Genomic DNA, 12,791 nt, shown 5'->3' with positions numbered 1-12,791 from the left:
GCCAAGTCAAAAAACATAATATAAGAGCATCTACAACCGGACTCCCCATACCCGCCCCAAACGCGTGGACGGGCTGTCCGGTTAGTGCCCGGACGGAAAAACGCCACCCAAACGCCCGAACTTACCGGCACTCCCCATATCCGGACCAAATATGGGGCGGATATCGGGACGCCCGGACGCGCCTGCCACGTCGGACTGACCACTAGGGCCCACCCAATTCGCTCATATCCTCCTCCCCTCTCCTTGCCCGAGAAGCCCTCTCCTCTTCTCTGTTCGCCCTCCTCCGCACAGCCGCACCGGACTTCCGCCGCTATCGATGCTCCGCCGCCATCCTCAACTTAGGGCTTCGCCACCGGACGCCCCAACGCACACCGCCGCCGACCAGGCCGCCACCGAGCGCCGCCCCGGTACGTCAAAACACCACCATACTTTCACCCCACGCTCTACGTGTTCGATGAAATGTCCGAGCCGGTTTTTTGTTCTTTCGGTCATTACTTCTAGGTCACCAATGGAATCGTCGTGGAATGATGGCGATGGAAACGATGATCTAGATGAATTCATATTCAACGAGTTCATCGCATCATCGGATTCGGAGGATGAGGATGTCGAAATGATGATGATGATGATGAGCATCCACAGCTGCGAGATCAACAAGTGCATATGCAACTTCTGGGTGATCTTGTCGAGCAAATGTGGACGCACACTGGAAATCAGTAAACTTAGTCTTTTGTTTTATCAGTTATGCACTATGAACAATATTTATCTTTGAACTATATTTGAATTATGTACTATTAATTATGAACTATTTGTATTTGTGTGCACTAAGCTATGTTTGTCCAAAATGATCGACGTGCATGTGTTTGCGTGGATTTGGTGTTTTGAAAATAGGGACCGTGGTTGCAAATGCCAAGTTTAGATGCTTGTCCGGTCACTGTCCGCGGGCGTATAGGGGCTCGGATTAGCTATCCGTGGTTGTAGATGCTCTAATAATATTACCAGAGATGTAAAATTCATCACTAAATTAGTGGAATCAAGTATCAAGATTCAACAAGATGAACTAAAAATTACTAACACCTCAACTATGACAAGGTAACATTTAAAAATCCGCACACTCATTAAACTCGGAGCAACTTCCAAAGTGTGGTTAAAATGAATCATATGTGAGAGATGACTCATCAAAGCACCGATTCAGGAAGGCATTTATCATACCAGTAAGCTTAGATCTAATGCTACAAATGATTGGCCAAATGGAAGTACCATATGCAGAGTGAGTTGACTGGATAATAACAAATCTTCATGTACCCACGGTGGCACTTAGCCTAATTCTGCAAAATAAGCTTGTGAACTTTCTTGGTAACCAAAAACTATACGCATGACTGCAATATTATATTTATGTTGATCTACCAAAAATAGCAGTTGCAATATGCAATTACAAAATGGAAACTCAGCCAAAAGTACCAAAACAAGCCGCACACTCATGGCATGAACTCATACTGCAGAGGTAAAAAGAACTAGTACTATGTGTAGTCTACAGGTATCAAAGGCATAGTAGTGTATTCATACTTTCCTCTAACTGCCAGCACCAAATAAGAATTCTTGCAAAATTCTTGAAGCCTCTGAAACTTCGTGCTGAGTGCTGAGTGATCCAAGCACTGTAGTAGAGCCAGTAGGCAAACTAGTTCCCTTTGGGTCTGAACTTGGATGTGAACTAGCTTCTTTTGATGAGTTCTTCTCATCGAGCAGTGGAGCTGATCTCTGTTTATTTGGACTGACATTTTTATCCCCTTCTTCAGCCTGCGGTCCACCAAAATTCTGATGTTTACTGCCATTTGTATACATATGCTTCTCGATGGTTAGAGCATCCTGATGCAACATGCTAGAATTTGATCTGTCTTTACTGGAAGGACGAAACTGTACACCCTTTGGTGTACTGGTTGATGCTTTTAGAGCATTTACTGAGATGCCGGCAAGGTTTTTAAGGATGGAGTAATGTTTGGTAGGAGCAGAAGTTACACGTTCGCCATCATGGACCGTTGATGCTTTCTGACTACTTGTTTGCTCTCTGCCAGGTTTTTCAGACACCAATGACGCATCAGATTTCTTTGCATCTGGTTTGGAAGGACCATCTGCAGTTGGCACCTGATAAACAACGCAGTTTTCTCAATTCACAGGGTGGAACTAACATTTTACCAGGCTATTTCACTTCTAAATAAACAATAGGGAATGATTTTGCAAATCACGTACCACATGAGAAAATTTGCATTTATCACCTCTGAAACACATTCCATTTTCCACAAAGTTGTGGCAAGGGTACTTTGACAACTCATGATCATAGGGACAATCATCTCCTTTCAAACAAGAACCGCGCGCAAAATGTGTGCAGGGCTGTAAAATTAAGAAAAGAAATAAGCGGACACCAAAACATGTCATACATCAAAACAAACAGAAAGGAATGCAAGAAAATGTAAAGAAATGAAGTTAGCTGCCACTTGGATTAAGATATATTGGTGTACACATAATGTATTTCAAATCATGTGAACAACTCAACAGTTAACACCCACCATTTCGTGCATGCCTGTCCAAACCATCTATTTCAAGCACCATCGATAGTTCTTGAAAGATGGTTTATATAGGTATGCACAAAATGTGCAGGTGGAACAAATGGATGCAGCCATACATACATGGACATGCACTAACATCACAGTAATGCATAATGAATACTGCAGGCAGACATAAAAACTTCTATAAAGCACATACCTTAGATTTTGTCAAAGGTGTAGTATCATGTGAGAACTTGCAAGCATTGCCCTGCAAAGAGAAAAGAAGAGAATTAGGTTTGTAAAATAACTATTGACAACAAATTCATTATCCAGTGTTTGTACAGAAACTTTGTTGATTTATCAAAATAAAATGTCTACTGATAAAACGGATGGCTTTGCAAGAAGCAATTCAACGTACATTACATCATTCAATATGATACGGCTCCTCGCAATGCTATACAAACAAAACAAGAAATGTTCCTAGAAACCAGGACTTTTGTGATCATTACTCCATCACCTTTCGAGGCAAAAACCTCTATGTGGTTCACAGAAAAAACACATAAATTATTGGCCTAAAAAGATAGAAATGTAATTGAGAATCAGCAATACATGACTATCTGTTCCAAGTGAACAATAAGTTGGTGGCCAGAGAAAAGCTTACCTGCTGGCACTTCCCATGCATGTAGAAGTGGCATAGCTTCACTGGTTTCGGCTTTATAACTGGTGCAAGTTTCAGTCTTTTCACACCATCCGCTATCCGCTGCTGTGCTCTCTTAACCCGTTTGTTTTTCTATATGTCAAAAACATCGCGAAGGAAGATTAATACTCCAGAAGGAAAAATACAATTAGAATGCACAGTTGAATAAAGTATGTGTTGAACTCAAATGGTAGTGAAACCAGAACACACCGTCTTCTTAGCCTTTCTTTCCTCTGTCAAATGCCGTTTTCTCTTCCCTAGTTTGGGAGCCTGCAAAGTTTGTCATGGGGCATATTTAATGTCAGTGCTTCTTTTTTTACCGCAATGTCAGTACTTCTGTTGTCAAGAAGAGAATAACTTATTGGATATTGGTGAGTTTTGTACTCTTCTAAAAGTGCATGTGATGGAATTTAAGCAAGAAATCAATAACGTGTTAAAAAAAGGTTCTGAATCAGTTATGCGGTATCACATGATAAGTTGCATCTCATGTTCTGAATCAGTTATGCGGTATCACATGATAAGTTGCATCTCACAAGCTATATTTTCATCCAAACACAAAATTAAACAAGAAGAAGCAACATGTGAAAAAACATCTAATAACCAATACCGGTTAATAAAAAATGGTATATTCAGTACCTCAGCATCAGGCAGCGGTGTCTCATTCCATTCCACAATTTCATCATAACTGACTGCCTGCGCCCTGGTGACATGCTTTAGTGCATCATCCTTGATATAACCTTCCTTGTTCAGTACAAGATCACTGGTTCCTTTAGTTTTAGGCGTTGAAAGCAAATTCAGACACGGTATGTCCTGGCCAGATGATTCATTCTCCCCCAACACTCTGTTAGTAAAATCCTCTTCCAATTCCTCATCATCTGCATCTTCGAGCTCCGAATCATCAGATTCATCTACATCCAGAGCCTGCATGTCACCCTCAATCTCTCCTTCCTCAACCACGCCACCATCAACTGAGTGCTGATCTAAACCACCCACAGGTCTGTCTTCTTCAGTTCCAGCTCCCAATTCTTTCACCCCCTCAGCTATGTTGCCATCATTGTGTGGTTCACCTCCAGAAACCCCATAGTTCAGCATTGACGTTGTACCGCCACTGGCATCAGCAATCAACCCTGAGAAGTTGGTCATCATCGTATCAAGCAGCAGATGTTCATCATCATTGACCACCACTACATCTGGCTCTGCCAATTCGTCAACCTCCCCCTCCAAACAATCCTTCATCGACCTCAAAACATCCTCTGCCCCCAACTCCTCCACGAACGCAACAGTCTCACGGCAGACGTTTCCCCCAACAACCATATCTGTTACGCCCTCCACCCGCTGAACCCCGGCCACTTGATTCTCCATGTATCTCTGTGGTGCCACAGCCGGGTCTGCAATAGGGTTACCGGTGGCTGCATCGACTGCCGCGGGTGAGGGGTTCTCGATGACAGAAGTCCTTACCGCAGTCTCCTCTTCTCCTAAGTCCTTTCCCCGTCCAGGCGGTACCGAGCACCCCTGTGGCGACTCGTCGCATATAGGGTTCGCAGCGGCGGGCTCGACTTCAAGGGGCGCCGGGGCAGCGAGCTGCGAGGGGCGGTGGTGGAGGCAGTGGGAGAAGAGCCGGGAGAGCGTGCGGTAGGAGGCGCTGTCGAGATGTGATCGCCGGCGAGTGAGGAAAAGGGTGGTTGGGGCAGGAGGCACAGGCGGCACAAGGGAATCCTCCATGGCGAGGGATTAGGCTGCCTTAGAATTAGGGTCTACGGGTGGGAGTTGGCTGGGTTGGAGTTAGGATATCGAGCAGTGGTCAGCCTCGCCGTGCGAGCTCGGCGGCGCCGACGGAACTGTCCGATGAGGAGAGGAAACCCCATTGTCGTCCAAAGCAGAGGCGGCAAATAAGAGAGTTTGGGCCAGAGTGTAATACCGTTAGCTATAGGTACTTCGGCCTTTAACGATGCCAAATTGGCCCATAAATTAGGGTGAACAGGCTAAAATATAGTTTGATGCTGGTGACATGGTGTATCAAGATCCAGAGAAACCGCAGCTGCTCTTTGCCGCGACCATCACGGGAATAATCTGGGAAGCTCTTCTCTGGTCATATTCGGATTGCACGACGCCACCGTCTTAGTCAATTGCTTGTAGGGCTGTAAGAAAAGTTCGAGGCTTGTGAGCCGCTCAAGGCAGACTCATTTTTTGGTTTTATTAGAGATCGACTCGAAAAGAAACGAGCTGAGTTTAAACACTTCGCATAGGTCAACTAAGAAACGAGTTGATCTTAAGCCAATACTGGCTCGTTCGATTTTACCTCGATAACTCAACATAATATCATTATGTTAAATGATCATGCCATATATTAAATAAGAATAAGATAATTTGTTACCATATATGTTGTCCATGATTTTCTTCATTATATTTACCAACAAACATGGAAGCTTGAAGATTTAGGCCTAATTATGATACGTGGTCGACAATGTGTTAAATATCCTTTTTCTTTTCAAAAGTTCTTAGCATATGCACCTTCCTTTTTTTGTTTTTCGTCCACGAAAATCACCATCTATTGCTAGTTTTCCCAAGAGAGCAAGATGAGCTCTCCTAAGCACGACGGTGATGTCGTAAATCTCAAGATGATATGTCGGCTCAGTCTTTCGGAGGTGCTCATAGGGGTAGGGTGTGCGTGTGTGCGTTCATAGGGGTAAGTGTATGCGCGTGTATATGAGCGTTTGTGTCTGTGCTGATGTTAAAACACACACACACAAAAAAAAAGCATGATGAGATGGCGTACAAAGTTGTGTCATGTTGTGTCCTTATCTATTTGGAATAATCATCATAAATTTATAATTTTTACCATCTCATTTAGCTCGAAACTCCTCTAGATCGACTCGAAAACGTTACAAGCTGAGTATGAGTCATGTTCTAAAGCTCGATCTTGAGCTTCACTCAGTTTTAGCTCGCTCAAATTTTAATATGAGTTCAGTTGGGCCAACTCCAACTCATTCAAACTAGACTCGTTTGCAGCCCTAATTGCTTGTCGTGAAGCATTGGCGTTGGCCGAAGACCCAGGTCTACAAAGTTTCGTTATAGCGTTAGATGCTAAACAGGTGGTCAGTGATGGTGAATGGTAACCGAGGCCGGGAAGAAGGGAAGGTCGAATAGGATGAGGTATATTTTGACAATGTAGCCACACTGGATCAATTTGGCATTAAAAACCGTTTCTCCTCATTAACTCATGGGAAATGATTCACTCACCCGGATAAACCTGGGAATGGTTTGGATCAAAACTTAGTTTTTGGTTTGGTTTTTGATTTGGTCTCACTAATTTGGTCTATACTGGATTTAGATAGACAAACAATTCGGCTCGGTTTGGGTTGTGGCTAATAACGGACTGGATAGGTTTTGGGTTGGGTGCAGACTTATGGGTTGAAAACTGCTGCAAACTATGATTTCAGACCGGATTGATGGATTAGTCTCAAGCGAAGGTCCAAATGCCACTGCCTTCCCAGCATGTTCAGTCGCTTCTTGTCAATCTATCCATCGTCCAGCCCAAGCTTCATCCACGTGCGTACTCGTGCCATGGACGCCTCTGACTTGGGAGAAAATTATCTTGACTTGGACCTGCTGCACCTCCATGACCACGCCGATGACAAGGGTAACATCCATGATCACGCCGACGCCGGCGTAGAACCTAGGGTGTTGGGAGCGGTGGCGACCGGCACGGTGACGCCATGACCGACACGGTGGCGACCGGCGTGCGTGTGCGCTAGGAGCGGTCCGTGCAGGCCACTGGCGCGTGTGTGCGTTTGTCCGTGCGTGCGTGCGCCAGGAGCGATCCGTGCAGGGCACGGGCGCGTGTGTGCGTGTGTGCGTGCGTCGAGAGCGTGGTGTGGGCATCAGGCGCGCGAGCCGGCCGCGTCGAGTGCGTGCATGCGCTTCGGGCACGCGAGCCGTGGAGCGTGGGACGTGCCGAGTGTGCGAGTGGGGTGCGTCGAGAGCGCGGCGTGGCGCATGAGTGCACGCACGTATAAGTCCCCCTCCCTCCCGTGTATTGTACCAAGTGGATCGAGTTTGTGCACGAGGAGAAAAACAGAAAAACAATCGGTGTGGCAAGGTGTTTGTCCGTGACCAAATTCTTTGTGTCCATTCCCCCGCCGTGTCTTGTTGTCTCCGGTGATCGCCGGTGCGCTATGAGTCCCTTTTTACGCTGTGAGTGCGTTTTAGCTAACATAGGAGACGCAGCGACCAACACGCCCTGAGTAAACGATCATGACCTAAACGGCAACTGCCTTCTTCAAGTTTGTTTGTATCCAAGTTCCAACACCCGAGCAGCAGATACTCACTAGTCAATTACACGGCTGTTGTGCTTTGTCCATGGTTTGAGTTTGTGGGTTTAATCCAAAACTTGGAAACAGTTAGAGCTGGATTGGGTGGAAAATACGTACAGTTTGGTTTGGTGTAGATTCTAGCTATAAGTTTTTGGTTTGGATTGGTTTGGAAGATTTTCTCCGTGCTTCCCACAGAAAACATGTGGCTGTGACCCATGCAAGCCACAGTCTATACTTATCCACAAATAATGGTTTTTGTAACAAAGCTTTTAATCGTTTCTCCTCATTAACTCATGGGAAATGATTCCCTTCACCCGGCCAATCGTAAAGATTTTGTCCGCACTTCCCAGGAAAGACACGTGGTTGTGACCCATGCAAGTCCTAGTCTATACTTATCCACACATAATGGTTTTTGTAACAAAGCTTCGATTGCGAAGAAGGTTATCTATGGCAACAATGGTGGCAGTGCAACTTCCGTGATATATTTCATTGCAAAAAAAAAATCCCGCGGCATCACCCATGTTGCAAAAGTCCTTCTGCAACATCATCTTTGTTGCAAAAAGGTGAAGATGAACAAAAGAACTCTAGCACAACCTTTATTGCAAATATTTCTGTAACATGAGCTCTATTGCAAAGGGTTCTACAACACTACTTTGTTGCAAATGTGAGGACAAGACGATGGCCGCTAGATGTCACCAAATCTAACGGTTGTCGAGGCGATGGATCTTTCAAAAAGATCCACCGGCCAACACCTAGCACGCCCCTTAACTCATTGACACATAAGTAAATTTGCTTATCCGAACCCTAAGTTACTACCGTTTCATCAAGACAAGGCTTTGAACAACAATTACTCTTTTAATATTTGATTATTTCCTTTCATTGAGACAAGACTTGACCAACAATTACTCTTTTCATATTTGAATTATGTGATACAAAATGATTATCATAACGAAGTACTTTTAAATACAAATCTAGTGACACAAATTTCATGTCATATAATTTATGGAGTAACTATTGGTCAAATGTGTGTCTTAACGAAACAAAATACCAAAATGGATTTGCAACGGAGGTACCAAGTTACCCGCACTATGACTAGACTAAAACCAACGGGGCAGAAGCAGAAAATTACCTCGAGTTTAGCAGCTGTAGTATGCACGCAAAACTTTTTTCTTAAAGGGGGGAAAACGTGAACATCATAGTTTGATGGACGGAAATGACCCCAAGGATGCTACTCTGACAGTTTGACAACACAAGCAAATGCATAATGCAGTCGAACTAGCATACAAGTACATATCTCAAATAGCAGTAAAATCATCGATAACCATCTCCTTGTCATGTTTATTCAGTGGAACAAACGTTTTGTTTGGTGAAGAAATTCAGGCAGGTGTCTCTTGGCTTTGCTCTAACCCCGCCTCGGAAGGAGAATACATCTATTGTAAGCTCCTAGATGTTCACATTAGCATCATTCAAAGCTGAGGTGAAACTCCCATCGGTGCCATGGGTTTTCATTACCATGAAATTTTGTGCCTTCCTTTAGCAATTCTCCGAGCAATCACCTTACGCCCACCCGTGGTTGATTTACTGCAAAATGAGAAAAGGAATGGGAAAACCGGATATCAGCACACTGAGAACCAAATTTGCTGAGAACACAGAAACTTATGAACAAAGTCTGGTCCATAAAAAACACCAGCTAAACTAATTGCTCGCCATAAAAAATTGGCATATTTTAGTTAGTCACATGAAGGAGGGAGCGAGGGAGGGAAAGGAGACAGACCGTGCACGAAATCCATGGGTTCGTTTCCGCTTGATGGTGCTGGGTTGGTAAGTCCTTTTGGGAAGTAACTCAAGGGGTTCATTAGCAACAGGATCAATTCCTACAGATAGCCAAGTACCAACTAAGGAAGATAATCCAATTTGCAAAAAATAACCATTTCAGTCATACATTTAGAAGGTAATTAATAATCAATTCTGCAGCACTTACCAAAAAACGATGAAACGATATGATCGGCAAAAATAACAAAAGATCAGCACACTATGTGCTCCATTCAGTCAAACTATTCGTAATAGCAAAAAACAGGAGTATTTCTCAAGTATCTCTGAGCATTTTAGATTCCAGGGAATCCAAGCCTTCCTAAATCACATGTCCACGTGTTGAGGAATTTTCAAAATTCATGAAGTCTTTATTATAATATGGTTTGCTGAACAGTGTTCATGGTTCCACGTGCTCCATAAACAGATGTACTCTACAAAACAGTGATCCATAAAATTTATGTTCTGTTACCCTGGTTGATATCCAAGCATAAAAAGACAAGTTGAAATTTAAAACAATGTATAATGCATTCCTATGCTCGCATGATTCTCTACAAAACAGTGATAGCAAACTTTTTGTGAGTGAGGTACATAACTGAACAAATATAAGAAACATCACTACATCGAAAGCAAGCAACTTTGCAAGAAATGAATTGATTAAACTCTGTCATTTGTAGCTTGAGAAAATGTGAACCAAACCTACAAAACATTGGCAGTGTACTGAAAATGGTTCCAGTAAACCGTATATTTAACCATATAAAAGGAATAAATAAAGCTATGAGTCACTCTACTCGCTTGTTAAGCTGGGTAGGTCGTATAATAGCTACTAGGTGGTTGACGGCCAAGTACTGGTTATTTTAGGCACCAAACCTTTATTTGTATCAGTGAGCCAGATCAAAGAGGACACAATTCCTAAACTAATCAGCAATTTACTCCAATTATCATGCACCGGAGATGTCTGCTAAGCTTAGTGAGCCAGATCAAACAGGACACAATTCCTCAACTTATTAGCAATTTACTCAAATTATCATGCGCCGGAGATGTCTGCTAAGTGTATAATAAACATATCAAATAACCACCAACACCTCATACCACGAGTCGAGGCACTTGGTATTAAAAAAAATGAATAGAGGCAATAATGACATAATGGGACTGCAGAACACTAAGCTGCTCGTGCACCAAATCAACCAAGTAAATCAGACAATCAATGTGAAGTAGGATTTCCGAAGCAATCCTATCAGTTCTTTCAACCACCCCCACAGCCCCAGACAAGTGCTAGTAGTGTCAAAATTAACTTTCTAGCTCGCAAGAGACTTATGAGGAGTTCCGCAATCTGTAGACAGCGAGTTGTATGCAACATTTCCCCACTTTATACATCTCGCATTCACCATTTATCCAACAACGATACAGCTAAAGGCCAATGATCCAAATGTCTGATGCAGCGAAATATTCTAGAAAGCTTAAGGGGAAAGTGGGGTAGAGCAGGCGAGAGGTCATACCATCGTCAATGAGGAACCGGAGAGAGGGGAGGCCGCAGGGGAAGGAGATCTCCCCGGGGAGCGAAGTTAGTCTCGCGACCACCTCCGCGTCGTGTGCGTCCACCGACGCCGGCGGCGGCGGGACGTGCGGCTGGATCCTATGGAGCAGCGACGGAAGAGGAGGTCCGGTCCGCAGAAGAGACGGAGGCGGGGAGGCGAGGAGGCGGCCGAGGAAGGAGGAGCCAGCCCGCGCTAGGATTTTCGCCGACGCCATCGCCGTGATCCACTTCGTCCTGGACCTTCTTAAACCCTAGCTTCCACTTCCGCCTTTCCAAAGCAGTTGACCTATGGTGAGAGATGGTCTCACGACAAATGGGCCTGGTGGTCAGGATTAGAGCCCCTAGTAGATGGGCCCAAGCTAACCCAGAAAAGAAGGCTAACCACAACTGTGGCTCTCTTTGCCTAAAAAACAAACAAATTGTGGCTCTCCTTTCTTGTGTGCATATCGAGCTCCCTCCTCTTCGATTTAGGCCATGCGCATACCTTTAGATCCTCAATTTTATACAAATCTAATGTGAATTAGGTATTAGAAAAGGTATATCATTATTAGAAAATATTATTTTTGAAGATTCTAATGGTATATTTTTTATAATATATGACTGTATTCAAATTATCAATCCAGGAATACACATGGATCTAATAAATCGGAACAAGGTAGTAATCCTTAAGCGACATATTATCACATAGTGCTAGGTGGGCCGTGTCTCTGTAGCGACGCCTCACTCACCGTGACGTTCAAAAAAACCCAGCAGATTCTGGCTCCAATAGCGTTTTTCTTTCAAATTTGAATCAATTCATGAATTATCACAGGCTCGCTTGCATATATGTTCGAAAAATCTAGGACATGGTTTGAATAAATCCGTCAATCCAAAAAATGTGCATAATACAAACAAATCATGGATTTTCTTTAAATATTCACCCTTTTCCCATAAAAATTAAAAAAAATCCAGGATTTAAGAAATGTACACAAGTTTAAAAATATAATCATGAATTAAAATATCTTTGTGAATATAAAAAACTTTATATTTTAAAAATATATATGAATTTTAAAAATATCAACGGATTTAATTTTGTTCTTTTTAATTCAGCTATTGCTCATGGATATTAAAATGCATGGGCTTTAAAAGTGTCAGCGAATTAAAAATACTATTTTATTAGAATGTAAAAGTAGAATTTTCAAAAATAAGAATACTAAAAAGAGAAGAAACTATTGGAAGATCAAAGAAACATAAAAACAAAAAGAACAAAAAAATGAAAATGAAAATTGGTAGAACCAAATATGCGATGTGTACCCCCAAGCTACCAACTTGGGCAAGGCCCGGTCCAGGTTTTACATGTAACGGAATATCTTTCACTGTGAGCACTAAGTAGGGTAATCTTTGAGAATCTCCCTACCTCCCTCCCTGTGCTAACCGGTGTTAGAAGTGACTTGCCGAGCAGCGTAGCCTTCAGCGAAATCACTAATTAACGAGCATTCTTTTCAAAGGTCACTCCCACCTTCTCAGATTGCGACAAGTGGCACATTGCATGTGCATTATTTGTTGTAACATGAAAGTTTTTTTTTTCGTAGATCCGTTTATTCAAAACGTTTTATCTCTTAAACCGTCCGTTCAAATCTCGAGTTGTTTTCACCATTAGATTCCTCATGTTGAGATCTTCAAAACTAGATCACATGTTGATAGGTTTTGACGAACTTTTTGTAGGAAAAAAAACAGACGAAAAAACCGAACCAGGAGCACTTTTTTCTCCTTTCCAAACGTATTTATAATTTTTGATTGTTTCATACTATTATAATATCAATCTCGTATGCTTTATATGCAATTTTATATTATTTTTGGGAACTAACCCAATAACTCGGAGCCTAGTATCAGTTCTTGTTTTTTTTTTTGCCTAT

The 12,791-nt window shown here is 42.9% G+C and overlaps 2 protein-coding genes across 3 annotated transcripts; both read right to left on the bottom strand.

Moving 5' to 3' along the window:
* Positions 1 to 1,373: 1,373 nt before the first annotated feature.
* On the bottom strand, positions 1,374 to 5,165 carry LOC119276126 (zinc finger CCCH domain-containing protein 7-like). The gene is made up of 6 exons (XM_037557119.1): positions 3,874 to 5,165; positions 3,448 to 3,507; positions 3,202 to 3,330; positions 2,758 to 2,808; positions 2,245 to 2,385; positions 1,374 to 2,139 (listed from the first exon to the last, which is right to left on the bottom strand). Exons 1-6 carry the CDS (start codon positions 4,957 to 4,959, stop codon positions 1,570 to 1,572), a joined length of 2,037 nt encoding a protein of 678 aa, XP_037413016.1. The 5' UTR covers positions 4,960 to 5,165; the 3' UTR covers positions 1,374 to 1,569.
* A 3,536-nt stretch (positions 5,166 to 8,701) lies between these two features.
* LOC119276125 lies at positions 8,702 to 11,206 on the bottom strand. 2 transcript variants are annotated; one of them, XM_037557118.1, is made up of 4 exons: positions 10,859 to 11,206; positions 9,325 to 9,424; positions 9,064 to 9,131; positions 8,702 to 8,959 (listed from the first exon to the last, which is right to left on the bottom strand). In XM_037557118.1, the coding sequence occupies exons 1-4, from the start codon at positions 11,109 to 11,111 to the stop codon at positions 8,889 to 8,891; spliced, it is 492 nt and encodes a 163-aa protein (XP_037413015.1). In that variant the 5' UTR covers positions 11,112 to 11,206; the 3' UTR covers positions 8,702 to 8,888. The 2 variants fall into 2 exon arrangements, with proteins under 2 accessions (XP_037413015.1, XP_037413014.1); XM_037557117.1 differs by having other exon boundaries at positions 8,702 to 9,131; positions 10,859 to 11,199.
* Between the last annotated feature and the right edge of the window lie 1,585 nt (positions 11,207 to 12,791).

The sequence above is a fragment of the Triticum dicoccoides genome, chromosome 3B (assembly GCF_002162155.2).
Source record: "Triticum dicoccoides isolate Atlit2015 ecotype Zavitan chromosome 3B, WEW_v2.0, whole genome shotgun sequence".
Lineage (NCBI taxonomy): Eukaryota > Viridiplantae > Streptophyta > Magnoliopsida > Poales > Poaceae > Triticum > Triticum dicoccoides.
This window is presented reverse-complemented; position numbering and strand designations above follow the sequence as displayed.

Excerpts from the sequence above, each read along its gene's own strand:
- LOC119276126 (XM_037557119.1), bottom strand. The coding sequence starts at position 4,959 with ATGGAGGATTCCCTTGTGCCGCCTGTGCCTCCTGCCCCAACCACCCTT. Across the intron at positions 2,386-2,757 it reads CACCTTTGACAAAATCTAAG|CCCTGCACACATTTTGCGCG; the intron begins GTATGTGCTTTA and ends TTAATTTTACAG. Across the intron at positions 2,140-2,244 it reads AATGCAAATTTTCTCATGTG|GTGCCAACTGCAGATGGTCC; the intron begins GTACGTGATTTG and ends GTTGTTTATCAG.
- LOC119276125 (XM_037557118.1), bottom strand. The coding sequence starts at position 11,111 with ATGGCGTCGGCGAAAATCCTAGCGCGGGCTGGCTCCTCCTTCCTCGGC. Across the intron at positions 9,132-9,324 it reads ACCCATGGATTTCGTGCACG|TAAATCAACCACGGGTGGGC; the intron begins GTCTGTCTCCTT and ends CTCATTTTGCAG. Across the intron at positions 8,960-9,063 it reads AGGAAGGCACAAAATTTCAT|GGGTTAGAGCAAAGCCAAGA; the intron begins GGTAATGAAAAC and ends CCTTCCGAGGCG.